Source organism: Rousettus aegyptiacus, unplaced genomic scaffold (genome assembly GCF_014176215.1).
Source record: "Rousettus aegyptiacus isolate mRouAeg1 unplaced genomic scaffold, mRouAeg1.p scaffold_m13_p_1, whole genome shotgun sequence".
In the NCBI taxonomy this organism is placed as follows: Eukaryota; Metazoa; Chordata; class Mammalia; order Chiroptera; family Pteropodidae; genus Rousettus; species Rousettus aegyptiacus.
The window spans coordinates 23,822,510-23,838,150 of NW_023416284.1; the positions used below are offsets into that span (position 1 = coordinate 23,822,510).

Below are 15,641 nucleotides of genomic sequence, written 5' to 3' on the forward strand. Positions count from 1 at the left end.
CTGTACCCACCTCGGTCGGTCGTGCCTGACCCGGTGCACGTACCTGGTTCAGCCTTCCGCGTGCCGGCTTTGCACTCTCGCCCTTCTGAACGAACCCCTTGCGGCCGCGCCGGGAGGCCCACGGAAGGGGCTGCGTCCCCGCGTACCCTGCCCCTATTCCCAGCTGGGCCGCGTTCTGTCACCCTCTGGGGCGGAGCCAGAGGCGGGGGCGGGGCGGGGCGGCGCGAGGCGGAGCAGGAAGGGGCGGTGGCCGCTCCGCCCCCTGCCGCTCAGGCCGACTAGCTCCTCCCCCTGCCCGGCTTCCGCGTCACGGTCCTCAACGCGGCTTGCCCGGCCCCCGCTCATATAAAGACGCTTCTGGCCTTGCCCCTGGAACTCGGCCCCATGGAGACGCCGCCGGCTGCGCCAGATTCACGGCGGGGTGAGTCGCGCGCGGTGGGCCGAGGGCAGAGGAGGGGGCGGGGAGGGCCCCGGCTGCACTGACCAGACGGGGAGGAACGTGCAGCGGGTCCCGTCCGGCCTTGCCGGTCCTTGGGATCCCTTCCAACTTAGCCCAAGTTGGGGGAACCTAAAGGAACGGGAGTCAAACTCCGGAGGGGGAGCCAAGGGAGTGCGGAGCTCGGGGCCGGGACAGCCTCCGCGTCACATAGCCCAGCGGCCAACCAGAGTTTCCCAGTAACTTTTCTCACCAGTGGGTCTCCCCGGAAAGTTCTTCACCGGTCCAGGAGACTGGCCACGGGCCCCGAGTTTCCTGGGCCTGGCTCCGAGCGCTGGGCGGGCGGGGGCGATGTCCTCAGCGGGGAAGCCCCCGGCCTCCTCCCTCCCCCGCCCCTACAACAGCGCACGTCCAACCCCAGGTTTCCACCTGAGCGCCCTGCCCCGCAGCTATGGGGGCGCGGCGAGGTCCCCTGAGGCCTCCCAAGACTTTCTGGGTCCCTGGGTTGGTGTGGGGCTGAGCTTGGGGTAGGAGGTGGAGTCATACTTCCTGAGTTCAAATCCTTTGCGCCAACAGCCATCAGCTAGATGACCTTGAGCAAGTTCTTAATGTCTGGCTGGTTTCATCCTTTGTATAATGGGACTGATGATCCCTAACTGGGAGAGCTTTTGTTAGAGGACTAACAGAGGTGACAAGTGAAGATTGATTTGCCTAGTGACACCATTCAGTGTTGCCTCATCCCGTTGGGTGGGGCAAGGTGGGAGAAAGAGCCATTTCCCATCCCTAATCCTTGTAGTTGTCCTACAGGGAGCTGTGACAGGTGCCTTTCACCATTCTGAGCTGTGAGTGGCTGGTGGAGAGAGGCCCACGCAGGAAGCCAGCCCCCCGCCATGAGTCTGTGGGAACTTGAAGACAGCCAAGTTACCTCCAGGTCCGCCCAGGAGCCCCCTGCTGAGGAGGCAGCAGCTGCTGAACAGCAGATGAAGGTGGACTTCTTTCGGAAGCTGGGCTACTCATCTGCTGAGATCCACAGCGTCCTGCAGAAGCTGGGGGTCCAGGCGGATACCAACACAGTGCTGGGCGAGCTGGTGAAACATGGGTCGGCAGCCGAGCGGGAGTGCCAGGCCTCCCCAGACCACTGCCCTCAGCTCCCTCTGGTCCCCCGGGGTGGGGGCACCCCAAAGGCTCCCATCTTGGAGCCCTCATGCCCAGAGGAAGACAAGGAGGGCAGTGACCTGAGGCCTGTGGTCATCGACGGGAGCAACGTGGCCATGAGGTATGTGTCATTTCTGTAGCCAAAACCAGGCCTGTGGATTGTTGGCCTTGTGTCTCCGCACCTCCAGTAGAGGGGCCTTCAGGAAGGATTTGACCTGCTCTCACACCCTAGTCTAGAGGAAGGGAAAGCCCATTGTTAAAGCCCTACTGTGTGCCAGGAGACTCCCATCATCCTCCTGGCTTCTCGGAAGAGGGTTTGCTGGGAATCTTTTAGGGATTAGAACAGATGCTCAAAGACTCGTTTGGGGGTCCCACCACTGGGAAGTAGTGGAGTAATAATTCGAACTCAGGTCCTCTGTCTCCAGAGCTCATCAGTGCTCTTTGTCTCTCCCCAAGGGCCAGCGCTCTCAGTTCCTCTCCTGTGACATGAGACAGTACAGTGGAGGGGATCAGACTGGGCTCCAGCTCACTCATGGAGGAGCCAGGAGTCACCCACTCTGAGCTATCTTTCCTCATCCGTAAGACAGGTCGAACTCAGATCCCCAGGTGGTAGCTGTGAGGAATGAAATGTGGTACCTAGAGAGAGGGTAACTGCTCAGAAGACAGTAACAGTGATGGTTATTACCATTATTGAGGGGCCTGGGGCCTTATCTCAGACCTAGGCTCCCATGGAAGCAGACCCAGCTACCGAAGACTTCATAGCTGTGGCCAAGAGTAACCTCAAGGATCTAACTCTACACAGGGGGTGCAGGCAGGTGGCCTGTTGATTTGGCTTCAGGCGAACTGTGACTTGGGTCCATTCTGAATTAGCGGGAGCCACCTGGGGTGGACTGGACTCTGGGAACTCCCCAGGGCCAGAGCCAGGACTCAGTACTAGCACCTCTTACCACCACCACCCCCCCCCCCCAAGCATGTTTTAACAAGGAATGGGGTGGGGCGGGGCCAGGGTTGCTCCTGACCCCAGGGAGCCCAGACCTCTGTCCTTGCTTTCTTCCAGTCCCTCAGAGGAGGGCTTGAGCCAAGGCTGACTCATCATTCACCAGGAAGAGTTCCTGTGGGTGTGGACAGGGAGACCCCAGACCCCTGGTGGGCAGTAGGGAGGGCTCCTTTACTGGCTGCCCTCAAGGATTTCCCAGGTGGGCTACCTAAGGCCTGGTTGCTTTTGGCTCCTCCACCCCTCCCACTCCTGGCCTGGCTTAGCCACCTTTAGGTCAGTCTTCCCATCTCTGAAATGGGCTGAGCCTGGGTGGAAAGTTAGGTAAAGCTGGCTCTCATATGCCAGTGGCAGCTGGTCACATGTGTTTTGAAAGTTAGGGGCCCCCTCCCAGGCTCCAGCAGTGTATAGCTAGGCAAGGTGCAGGATGCATCTGTTACTTCTTCCTCCAGGGGCTTTTGCCAGAATGCTGAGCCCTAGGTAGCCATGTGCTGTGTGTGTTTGTATCCTGGCAGAAGGAGGAGGGACCTGGGAGGGAGGAGGGGCAGGTGGTGGAGGCGGGGTGGCTGGAGGCTCTGGCTGGTGAGGCAGATCCGCTGGGGGTTTCTGAGCTGGGGCAGTAGCAGGAGGGGAATTCCAGCCTCAAACTTCCTGTCTCTGCTGCTACTGAGTTCTTGCCCTGCTGCCCCCTCCCCCACAAGGGCAGGCGGGCCAGCCCCCACGATATGCAAATCGTGGGGAAATTCACCTCTGTTTCCTTCTAAGGGAATTTTTCTCTAGCTGGGCCCAGCCCTGGCAGATCCTTTCACCTGGGTAGCCTGGCCGGGCCCTGCCCTCTGTCCTAGGGTGGGAGCCGCCAATCTGGAGTCTCCTACGTAGTCACACATCTTACCAGTGTCTAGTTAGCCAGGCTGGGGGACCCTGACCTTCTAGATGAGCATGGCTATGGTAGGAATGGGAGGATATCTGGTTTTCCTGTGCCAGCAGAGCTTCCTCCATTGCAGCGAGAAGGACTAAAGTTAGCTGTAGGGAGGCACTCCGGCCTGGAAGAGCAGTATCTGGTGTTCTGCTTCTGCCAAGAGTCAGGCTCTGACTGCCTGCCAAGAGAATATTCTGGAGGCTAGAGCAGCTGAGAGCAGACTTGTCCCCAGCCAAGGGTTTTAATGCCCAAAGGCAGTATGCTGTCCTGGAAACCCTGGCATCCCATTAAGTCCCAGGGCTTGGGGATGCTGGCCAAGGATGGGGCATATACATGTGCACACGTGTGTATAGAAGGAGGTAGAGGGATGCATCTGTAAACTGCATACCTGAGAGAGGAAGCCAGGCCGGAGATGATCACACCCCATGGTCTTGGGGAGATAGAGCAGAAGGCCCAGGGAAGGGAGTGCTATGATGGAGGAAGCAGAACACCAGATACTGTCCTCCCAGATGGAGACTGCCTCCCTATAGCTAATTTTAGTCCCTCTCACTGCACTGGGCACTATGAAGACAGACCAGGGACCTAACCCATCCTAGAAAGTCAAGGAAGGCTTCTCAGTGGTGGTGACACCTCACATGGGTCCTGACAAAGGAGCAGGAGTTTGCCAGATGCTTCATTTTTCCTGTCCGCAGCCTGCCTGCCCCTCCGTCTTAACATTGTTCAAATTGGGAAGCTTTTGCTTCTCCTAAATAGAATTCAAGTCTTGCTGTTAAGGACAGGAAAGCAATCTAGTGGCTGCAGATTTGGGTTCAAGTTCTGTCTCTTACCACTAGCTAGGGGATCTTAGATGAGTGTCAGAGCCTTGGTTTCCTCCTGTTAACAGCTAACCTGGGAGGAATGGAGAAGGAGTGTGTGATGCACCTGGCCTCCAGTAGGAGCTCAGTGCCTGCTAATCCCCACTCAAAACCCACTGTCAGGATTAGCACCTATCTCAGCATCAATACCTATGGCGGTTATGAGTTTGCTCTGGGTTTGCATCTCTGTTTCACAATTGCTGCTCTATGATGCTGGCAACTAGTTGCCCTCTGCAGACCACAATTTTCTCATCTGAATAAAGGGGAAAAGGGACCTTTAATGATAGAACTGTCCTCAAATGCTTGCTGTTGATTTAGCATTCAGCACATGGATCAGGTCCTGGCTCAGAGTTCTCAGTAAATGTTAACTTTTATCATAAGTGGGCTGGCAGATGCACCTGGCTGGGAGGCCCCACCTGGCGGGGATGAGCACTGCCTTCAGGCTGGACTTTGCCTCCCCTACAATTTACAGAGACCTTCAGACCCTGGAGTCCTGGCCTCACCCCCAGACAGCCTCTGTGCTCCCCAACTATCCCATATCCCTCTCTACCTTCTCTTGGGTCTCCAGCTCTCAACCCCCCAAAGCCACCCACAGGATGTGGTTGACCATGGACTTGCCTCTTTTGTGTAACGTTTATTCTGTTTTATTTGCTAAATATGAGAGCCTAAGTTGTTTACTGAGAGGTTAGTCAGGAGCAGGAGCTGTTGGGGAGGGATCCCCAGCTGGCCCCCTCCAGCCCCTCAGCCTGGTCCCAGAGCCCTTCCACCATACACATTATTACTTAGGAGCCCCCCATTCCTCTCTCACCCTCCCAGGAATCCAGTGGGACCCTCCACTTTGGTGGTCTGTCTTTGGCCGCAAGCAAACAGGAAAGTTGTCCCCCCCAACCTGGGCCCTTCTTAAGGAGGCTGCAAACAACCAGGTCTGTTTCTGAGGTAGAGAAATTGAGCCAGAGCAACCCAGCAGCACCTCAGGGCTTCCTGGATCCACATTAGGATGGGTGAAGTCTGGTCATGAGACCAGGAAAGGAGCATGCCCCATGTCCCAGCTCTCCTGCCGTCAGAGTTCCCTGGTCCAGACTCTCTGCCTCGAGTCAGGCCCTTCTGAGAAAGGTGAGAAGAGGACAGGGCAGTGCAGGCATTTTGGGCAGTTGGCAGTCTTGGTAGGAAAGGCAATGTCTTGGGCTGCTTCCTGCATCTGTAGCCGCTTGCCTGCCGGAGACATGGGGACCCTGTTGGAGGCTGGGATCGTAGCTCCTTCCACTTGGCCCTCCTTGGTCCCAGCCTCTGTGGTTTGTGCAGGACTGAACTTTAATCCAACTTTAATTTGGAGAAATCTGGTTTCCCCTTCAGTTAGCTAGTGGTGATCCCCCACCCCCAGGCCAGAGAAGAATGGTGACTCAGTCTACTTGTGTACATCTGTGTCCCCTTGGTCCCAGCACCCCCGGGTGGAGCAGGAACCAGAAGTCTCTTGCTCCTTTCCCCCACCCCCAGGTGTGTTGCAAGAGGTCTGAGCCTCCCCCATGTGTGGAGCGAGTGTTGCCAGATTCCTGGGCGTTTCCTCACTGTCGGGAGATGGGACCTCAGGGAAGTCCCGGGTCTGGCCATCGCAGGCCCTGTGTGATCCGGGAGGGAATGCAGGCCTCAGGCCCCAGCCTGAGGGTGATGGGCTGAGCCAGGGCAGGGGCTGGAGCGGGACCTGCATCCCTCCTGCTCAGGCCTAGCAGATGGCAGATGAGCCACCCTCGTGGGCTGACTCCAACCCTCCTCTTCCCTCCAGCCATGGGAACAAGGAAGTCTTCTCCTGCCGGGGCATCCTGCTGGCTGTGAACTGGTTTCTGGAACGGGGCCACACAGACATCACAGCATTTGTACCATCCTGGAGAAAGGAGCAGTCTCGGCCCGATGTGCCCATCACAGGTGAGTGGCACTTCTGGAAGAAGGTGGTCCTGCTCCGGGAGCCCTCGCCAGGAAAGACCCTTTGGGTGTGACCAACAACTTCTAGTCCTCAAGCAGGGACCAGCATTTCTTTTCCCAGCTCGTGCTGGCCTCAGCATGCCAGCTCTGAACAGTGGTCCTTAGAGGTCACCTTGTGCAGCCTCTGCCTATGAGTACTGGGCACTCCCCTCACCTGCCACCACACTATGCGGCCCCTGTGCCACTGGGGATGTGGGGAGAGGGTGGCTCAGCTCATGGGCTCTGGAATCCTGGCTCTGTCCCTTCTGGCTCACCTTGCTCTGAGCCACCTGCTCATCTGAGACACGGGTAGGGGGTTGATAAACCTCACAGGGTGGTTGCGAGGATCCCATGAGTTAATACATGATAAGTGCTTAGAGGAGTGCCCGACACATAGTAGTTGCTCAAATAATGTGAGGCGGCACCATTGTTCCTACAACAAGAGCTCCTGACCTTTGGGACTAAAAACTGAGTTTATTTCTCTAGAAGTCAAGATCTATGGGCAGGCTGGCTGGGGCCACCCACTCCAAGAAAAGTGACCTCTTCTGCATAGGCTCTGGTAGCTTTATGTTGGCTACAGGGGACAAAGCCAAGACATGTCTCCTGCCCCAGCTCAAACTGGGGCTCATTCATGGACCCCTAAGGGACCAGCTGGGTTAACTCAGAGCCACACCCATCTGTGGCATGAACAGACCTGATGTCCAGAAGGAGAAAAGGGCGAGGCCCAGTTTTGTGCTCCGGAGCCTTTGTAGAGCAGACCTGCAGGCCTGTTCCTAGGTGTCCCTGGTTTTCAGGCAGTAAACCATGCACAAGGCTCAGGGGAGGGTCTGGGCTGTGGCGGTGGCCTCAGCAGAACCGCTTCCTGCCCTCATGCGCTTGGAGCTAGGAGCCCCTGTGCTGGCCACTAGGAGGTAGGGGAGCCCTGCGGGCCTGGCTCTGGGGCCAGGCTGGGCCCTGACCCATGTCCCTGCCACTTCCCAGACCAGCACATCCTGTGGGAACTGGAGAAGAAGAAGATCCTGGTGTTCACGCCGTCGCGGCGTGTGGGCGGCAAGCGGGTGGTGTGCTACGACGACCGCTTCATCGTGAAGCTGGCCTTCGAGTCGGACGGGGTGGTGGTCTCCAACGACACGTACCGGGACCTCCAGAGCGAGCGGCAGGAGTGGAAGCGCTTCATCGAGGAGCGGCTGCTCATGTACTCCTTCGTCAATGACAAGTGCGTTCTCAAGGGCAGGGAGGCCGATGGCCTTAGGGTCCTGAGGGGAAACCTGAGGTGCCCCTGGGAGCGGTGGGGCTGGGGCCCGTGGCCTCGGATCCAGGCAGCTTTGGAAGTGAGGTGGACATGGCACCGCATAAGAAGGGTCAGGCTGGGACCAGGCCAAGGGAGGGGGTTTGTTTATGATTTGGGGGATGGAGCAGTGGCAGGATGTGGTCAGTGGTTCCAAGAAAGCCTCCCTGGTCCCCAGCACTTAATGTCTGACCAGAGGCCAGTGGACACAGCCCTTTAGATTCAGATTTTCAGGTTGCTGGTCTCCTTGTGGCCTCAGCTCCCAGCATGAGGATTGCCCTAAAGGTGCCCACAGCTGTGTCCCTCTGGATTTGGGACCTCCTCCCCTGCCTTGGGGCAGTCCCACCCAGAGCTCAGGGATGTCCTGCTAGATGGGCACCAGTTTTAAAAGCTGCCCCCCTGACCAGCACTTGGAAGTCCCCCTCACATCTCCCACCTACTCTGCAGGTTCATGCCCCCCGATGACCCCTTGGGCCGTCATGGGCCAAGCCTGGACAACTTCCTGCGTAAGAAGCCACTCACAACCGAGCACAGGAAGCAGCCATGTCCCTATGGTAAGAGACCCAGCTCCACCCTCCATGACTCTCCTTACTCCTTCCCCTTCCTCTCACCTAAGTTGGCCCGTGTCCCAAGTTCTTCCTCTTGGCAACCACCTGACTCTAAGTTTTCTGTGCCACCCCTGGTTCTGGAGCTCTCCTGCTTATAATCCCGCTTCCTTCTCTTCCAGGGAGGAAGTGCACCTATGGGATCAAGTGCAGGTTCTTCCACCCTGAGCGGCCAAGTCGCCCCCAGCGCTCCGTGGCTGATGAGCTCCGTGCCAATGCCCTCCTCTCACCGCCTCGGGCCCCGGGCAAGGACAAAAGTAGCCAGCGACCTTCTCCACCACCTCAGCCTGTCTCTCAGCCAACAGAGCGTGAGCCATGCAGCTTGGAAGGGAAGAAGCTGGGAACCCAGGCATCCCCGGGGCCCCACCGAAAGGGTCTGACCCAGACCTTTGTCCCAGCACCTGCAGGCAGGAGCCTCCCACCTAGCGGGAGCAGTGGTGGCAGCTTTGGGCCCACGGACTGGTTCCCGCAGACCCTGGATTCTCTCCCATACACCTCCCAGGACTGCCTGGACTCGGGCATCGGCTCCCTGGAGAGCCAGATGTCAGAACTTTGGGGGGTTCGAGGAGGAGCCCCTGGTGAACCAGGCCCCCCTCGAGGCCCTTATGCTGGTTACAACCCCTACGGGGCTGAGCTCCCAGCCACTCCGGCTTTCTCTGCCTTTGGACGGGGTGCTGGCCACTTCAGTGTCCCTGCTGACTACGCACCCCCGCCAGCCACCTTTCCACCTCGAGAGTACTGGTCAGAGCCGTACCAGCTGCCGCCACCCACCCCAGTCCTGCAGGAGCCCCAGGTGCCGGGCCCAGGGGCCAACAGGGGCCCGTGGGGTGGGGCAGGCAACATGGCCAAGGAGCGAGCCAGTGTGTACACCAAGCTCTGTGGCGTCTTCCCCCCACACCTGGTGGAGGCTGTGATGGGGCGCTTTCCTCAGCTCCTGGACCCCCAGCAGCTGGCTGCCGAGATCCTCTCCTACAAGTCCCAGCACCTTAGTGAGTAGGCAGCCCTGGCAGCCCTCCAAGGGCTGTCAGGCTGGGCTGCGGGCTATCGAGCGGCCCGTTCCCAGCCCCGAGGCTTGCACAGGAGGCTGGGCAAAGGGAAGATTAAAGTAGGGAAGGGAATCCACAAACCAAAGATACTGTAGGATTGGTTCTGGCCCACTCAGCACCTGTAGCCGTCTGCCCAAGTGGGCCAGAAGTGATCACCCTGTTGATGCACATTGTATCTCTGTAATTTAAGGAGACACTGCCGGTACCGGCCGTTGGTCCGTGGCTGAAGCCCAAACCTCCCTTTCTCTCAGCGGGCGGGGAGGGAGGCCGGGGGATCAGAGGCCTGGGCTGGGGGCCCTGTGCATGGCCCCCCACCTCCACTCCGTCCCTGGGATGCCAGGCTTGGCTGGCTAGTTGGGCACCGTGTGCCTGCCCTCCAAGGGCCCCTCCTCTAAGCTAATGAGGCCTCATCTGTGCTCTCTTGCAGGGCACAAGGCTTCATGTTAGTAAGCAAGATGCTTCTTAATAACCTACCTTCTGTCCACTCAGTCCACCTATCCCGTTGCCCCTGCAAGGGATCAAGGACCTGCTGTCCCCACCCTCCCTGCCCCTTCCTTTGTATGTAGAGTCATCTCACCCTTCCTTATGGGTTAGGGGGTGGGCAGTACATGTAATGTTAATATTTTAAATGGAAAGTACTTGCCTCTCTTAACACGTCAATAAAGTATAATGTGAGCCCCTTTAAGAGTTGATGGCCTTTGTTACGCTTGGCGGGTCCAAATGACCTTTGGGTGATAGAAAGTCAGGGATGTGCACCCCAGGCCTGCTGAGCTCCCCTGAAAGCACTCAGTCCCTTTGGGGCCAAAACTCTAGAAGAGAAGCCTGTTGACGTGGGCAGGGGTGGGGGAAGGTAGGAAGCAGAAGTGGAAAAAGGCTTAGAGTCCTGAGCCTGTGGTGTGGGGAGGAGATGGTACTGGGTGTCAAGTCGGGGTGTCTGTTCCCCTTTCCGCCCTATGACCAGAGCTGAGGATGGGAAACTACCTGCTTCTCAGGAGCCGGGTAGAGTGGGTGTTGGGGAGCCGTCGGGCACTCAGCCCTGGCCCCGTCCTCCCAGAAATTGCCACGTTCCAGACCCAGAGTCGTACAGCAGAGAAGCAGTCTGGAGAGGCAAAGCCACAGTAACCTCCAAGCGGGAGCTTAGGGCTCCTGATCCCAAAGTCAAGAACTGGCTCTGCCAAGGGTTTTGTCACCTGGGGCAAGTGACTACCCCTCTCTGGGTCTCTGTTGCCTCATCTATGAAGTGGAGATAATAATGGTTTCTACCTTACAGGGTTGCTGTAAGGAGCGCATGAGATCGTACGTGTTGGGTGTGTGACCCAATGCCTGGCACGTAGCGCTCATTAAAGTGCCTCTGGCGTTGCTCTCGTGGGCCGGGTTCTCCTCCAGCCGCCATCTACCCTCTCATCTTCCCCTAGAAGGAAAGAGACCAGGCAGGAATATACCATGTTTTTTTTTTAACAAGTGCAAAAATGAGGTATTAATGTTAAATATTTTAAGCGAAAAGCTGGGCTGTCAGCTCATCCCCAAACAAACACCATCATCAGGGGAAAATGGAAAAAAAATAGTTTTAATAATTATATCTCTGAACATCTCACATAATTTGTACTTATTGTTTGTGGAGCTTTTATAGTATCTTTTTTAAGAAATTGTCTTACCACAGAGCAGCTGTGCAGCACGTTGAAGAAAATGCCACATTAGCTATCTCCCTGCACACTAGGCCCCCGCCCTGTTCTTCACACTGAAAGTTGTTTAGAAGCCTGAGCTTCAGACAGGGTTTGAGGAGGAGTCCATGCACAATCCACGACAAGCTCAAGGTGCCCCATGCCTGCTGCTTCCAGCTTCCTCGGGAGGTTTTATTTGCACAAAGAAATGTCATTATTTAATATTTTTTCCAATCAAGCACTGTACTCCAGGTTAAAAAGTTATTCATGAGCCTTTGTTTGTTTTTATGGGACAGGAAACAAAAGTACCAGACTGTCCTGTTTATTATCAGCTACTGACAATGCTGAGTGACTTGCCCAAGATCCCACGAAGAGGGACAGGACAGACTGGGGCAGAGCCTCAAGTTTGGGGGTTCCCTGGCCCCCACAAACCTGACGAAGGGAGGGCCCTAGGCACTGGTTCACAGGGACTCTCAGGGCCCTGAGACAGATGGAGGTGGTGAGGGTGCCCTCAGCCTCCTACCTCACCACCCTTGTAGGTTCACATTCATATAGGAATCCCTCCAGCATGACAGTGAAATGAGCCCCCCACCCACCTGCTCAGCACCAGGTCCCCAGCAGTCCCAGCGACCAAGCCCTGTCTCTGCACACCACGGTGGCCCAGAAGCAGACTGGAGTTACCCCTCTTCCCATCCCATCAGCTGGCTATTCGTAGATTTGAGGGCTCACTTGGTTATTGACCAGAGCTGAACCCTTGGTCATTTGCTGCTTTTGGTGTGTGTTTGTATGTTTGTTTGTTTTGATGGTGGGGTGAGGGGCGTCATGGAACAGGCAGACCAAGTGGGAGTGGGAAGATCCAGGCTGGCTGTGGCTTATGTCCGGAGGCCAGGCCTGGCCCTGCTGGCTTGTTGATAGGCAGAGCCCATGTGGCAGGTGCCAGCGGGGGCTGGGCTCTGGGGAGGATTGAGTCAGTTCAGTGTCCTGTTGGCCTCAGCTTACACCCTGTGCTTTCCCAGCAGCCCCAGCCTGGCTGGGCTGACCATCAGGGTTTATAGCCTCCCCTCCAGGACTTTCTCAATCTGACTTCCGGACAGAGCCACTCAGAGGCTGCCAGGCCCACTGCCCAGGATGTTTCTTTCCCATGACTTGGGTTTTAACTGGGAAGGTCTCCTCACCACTTCTTGCCCTACCCCCTGAAGCACCTTTACAAATGGGGCCTTAGCGTCCCCACCTGTAAAAGAGACACTATGATCCTAGATTTGACGAGCGCATACCTCAGTTCATGTGGCAGCAGCAGGAGAGGAAGAAGGCCTAGGTTCAAGTCCCCTCACTGGCCGTGTGGCCCTCTGCAACTCAGCTCCCCTCCAAGAGCCTCAGCTTCCTGGCCTTCTTCACAAGACAGCTGTAAAGGTCACACAGGCTCAGGCTGGTGTGAAGGAGAGGGTGGCAGGGCCTGGACAATGATCCTGAGACAGAAATTCGGGTGCTGAGGCTCTGGCGGGGCTCAACCTCAGGTAGCCGCCCTGCATACTCTTTCCCTCTTTCATTTTCCTGGTTCCAGGAGCTGAGAAACGGATGAGGAAACCAACGAGTATGCAAATTCCTGCTTTGCTGGGAAATGATCCTAGGGAGCTCACTGAGGATGGCCTCCTGCCAGGGCTTCCCTGAACCCCCACAGGCCCTGCACCCTGCCCTGGGGCTCTCACGGCAGGGGCCTGACCCTGCATTTTCTTGCAAGTTCTGTCTCGCACATGGGTTAACCCTTATTGGGGTGCAGGAAGACTGCAGACAGCTCGGCCTCCCTGGTAGAGAATGAGCTGGCACACAATGGAATAAAATTCCCTGCCTAGATGTCCCAGCCCGCTCTGTCCCCATACTACTTCTCCAGCCTGAGGAAAACCCAGCAGTCCCTAAAGATCTAGGGACCTAAACTAGGAGGAGAGCTTTGAGGGTCCAGGGGAGCACCTTTCCCTGGGCCCCCAGGGCTGCTAAGACCCCAAACAAGTCTAGTCTCCTGCAGGATGGTGTGGAGGAGTGGCTGGGAAGAAGCCTCCGCCTACCACTGCAGCTGCCACTCCCTCGCTCTGCCCACCAGCAAAGTTCTGTGCCCTTCCAACTCCCCTCTATCTTCCCTACACAGAAAGGCAAGACCCCTGCCTGAAGGAGGTTCTGGGCAGGTCTCTGTCAGAGAGTGAGTAAGTAACAGAGACACTGGGATTCAATGGGATACAAATCTAGGAGAGTAGGGGTTGTTGTCAGCCTGAGCCCTGGACCCAGCTGGTCCCCAAGGGTTCGTGCCCCCCAAAGAAGGCAGGCCAAGGGTAGCAATTTTGCAAATTTCTCAAATCTCTGGCTCATTATTTTCCCCCTGGAACATAGCAAGCTGAGTGGGTGGAGTGGAGGGTGGTGAGTAAGAGCCTGTTCTGAGGACCTCCTAGTTCATGGGAAGGGTGTGGGAGATTTGGCTGAAAGAGACAGGAAGTAGGGCCCTACAATTAAGGAAACCCAAGCCATCCAGGCCATGGTATGTAAATCCTTCCAGCTAGTTCCTGGAGGGGGAGTAGGTACTAAGCTGTCACCCTGGGGTGTGGCCTCTTGAAGCCCGACTCAAGGCAGCTGCTGGCAATCTCAGACTGACTGATCATTCATTTAAGAAGTAGCTACAAAACTAGGTGGGAGAAAAGGATCAGGCAACCCCACCCCCACCTCTACTGAGCTGGGCATGTGCTGGGAGGGCAGGTCACTGGGAAGGAGTCCAAAGGCTGATTCTGGCTGCTCTCCAGAGAAAAGCCTTGCAAAGGCCAGGGCCACTCGTGGTGCTCTGCCTGCCACCTGCTGGCGCCTTCTGGTATGACTGCCTGTGGAGCAGGGGCCCCTGCTTAGCTGGTTAAGCCACCGGCATTGGTTTGAATAAAGTACCTAAAGACAAGTGTCTTCGGCAGGATCCAAAATCAAGAATCTAAAGAGAATAATACAGAAAGCAAGTTTGAAGGCAAAAACTTGGAATTCTTAATGGCATCTGCAGCTCTACCCTGGAAAGCAGCACTGGAGGTCAGTCATGCCCACTACAAAGTTTAAAGCTCCAGAAAATTCCAACTGTTCTAGGTAACAAATTACCCAAGTAAAATTCTCAGGAACTGAAGGAAGGGGAAGGGAAGGGAATAAAAATAATCTGAAAGATGAAAATCTCAGTGAGATCCATGTATTTTAACCCTTCGACATATATATACCTTTTGGCTCAGCAATCCCACTGCTAAGAATTTCTCCTACAGGTATTTAACGTATTTGCAAAATGAGATATGTAAAACACTATGACACTGTCTGAAATAGCAAAAGATGGGAAGCAACATTAGCTCCGTCAGTAGAGGGCTGGTTAAACAAATTTGGGTACACACATGCCGATAGAAATGACGAGGCAGCTGCGTGTATAGAACATTCTCTAAGCTGTATTGCTAGATGGAAAAAGTGAGGGTATATCAGTGTGTGTCGTATGCTACCATTTTTGTAAGAGACACATGTATGTGTGCATATTGCTCACGTATGTACCAAGTTCCTCTGGAAGGATACACATGAAACTGTCTCTAGGAAGAAAAGCTGGTGGCTGAGGGGCAGGTGGGCTTACTTTTCAGACTACACCTCGGTACCATTTGAATGTATGTCATTTGCATTTATTGCTTATTCGAGTTAAATATTTTGAAGCCCCCTTGGAGTATAGAAATAAGTTATGGGGCCAGGGATGTGGCTCAGGGTTGTACGGGCCAGGGGTTTCCCATTTATTCCTGTACATGAACAGTTATGTTAAAACATGGTAACTGCCATTTATAAACATCGAAATGGTTGAACATCAGCAATTGCTTGTGGTCCGACCTAAGATTTATTTATAAATTATCTACATGTGCTAATGAACTAATATTGAGGTATACTTCATAACACACCTCAGAGTGATGACCTCAATAAGGCTGAGTCTGCAAGTACACATAAACGAAAGTCTTGATATGTTCTCCCCGCCCTCCGCCCCCGCCACGAGCCACCCTTCAAAGCCTCCCCACTGGGGACGACTGCCCTACGAAGTGAAGATCAGAATCAACTCCACCACAGCCCTCTCAGCAGTGAGAACAGTTTTTCAAAGTGAAAACTGTTTCAAATCACGAAGCTTAGCACTTGTAAAATTCAGACATGATGACATTAGATTAACGCAGGAATGAGAGTCCCAGTCCTTTCTTATTCTCTGCATCTTCCATGCACTTCGCCTTCCCTGGCACTGGGAGAAGTAAATGAGTACAAAGCAGTACCACCTGCTCGCTCCACATGGCACCCAAACCAGAGCACTCCCCTGGAGCTGAGTCTCATGCGCGAAGTCTTAGTGTAATAATGCCTCAGTAATTTGTAGTAAAACTGAGTGGCAGAGAAATCAGATAGACTATTTCAAAACAGCATACTGACTGACTGCTTTCAAGCTCAGGCCTCTTCACGCTTGCTTGATTCCCTTATTTCCTGCATAGGTCATAGTGTCGAGAATGCTCTTTATAGAATACTTACATCAACCCAGCACCCAAAGGCTCCAGCTTAGAGTTGGAAATAATTCTGATGCCGCTCCCTACTCTTTCAAAGGAATGGATTTTCTTCTAAGCAAACAGTATAAACTCAATAATGGGGAGAATGTTTAACCTTTTTGGTCAATTCCTTAAAACACTCCAAGACCCTAAAATGTGTAACAGGTTTGAAAG

The 15,641-nt window shown here is 55.2% G+C and overlaps 1 protein-coding gene across 2 annotated transcripts; it reads left to right on the plus strand.

The window, feature by feature from the left end:
- Window positions 1-329: 329 nt before the first annotated feature.
- ZC3H12A (zinc finger CCCH-type containing 12A) lies at window positions 330-9,938 on the plus strand. Of its 2 annotated transcripts, XM_016157392.2 has the most exons (6): window positions 330-421; window positions 1,244-1,712; window positions 6,139-6,278; window positions 7,296-7,530; window positions 8,050-8,156; window positions 8,330-9,938. In XM_016157392.2, the coding sequence occupies exons 2-6, from the start codon at window positions 1,327-1,329 to the stop codon at window positions 9,202-9,204; spliced, it is 1,743 nt and encodes a 580-aa protein (XP_016012878.2). In that variant the 5' UTR covers window positions 330-421; window positions 1,244-1,326; the 3' UTR covers window positions 9,205-9,938. The 2 variants fall into 2 exon arrangements, with proteins under 2 accessions (XP_016012878.2, XP_016012877.2); XM_016157391.2 differs by lacking the exon at window positions 330-421 and having other exon boundaries at window positions 443-1,712.
- Window positions 9,939-15,641: the final 5,703 nt, after the last annotated feature.

Bases quoted from the DNA above. Each gene is read 5' to 3' on its own strand.
- ZC3H12A (XM_016157392.2), top strand. From the start codon at position 1,327: ATGAGTCTGTGGGAACTTGAAGACAGCCAAGTTACCTCCAGGTCCGCC. The intron at 6,279-7,295 runs GTGAGTGGCACT...GCCACTTCCCAG, and splicing joins GCCCGATGTGCCCATCACAG to ACCAGCACATCCTGTGGGAA. The intron at 8,157-8,329 runs GTAAGAGACCCA...CTTCTCTTCCAG, and splicing joins GAAGCAGCCATGTCCCTATG to GGAGGAAGTGCACCTATGGG.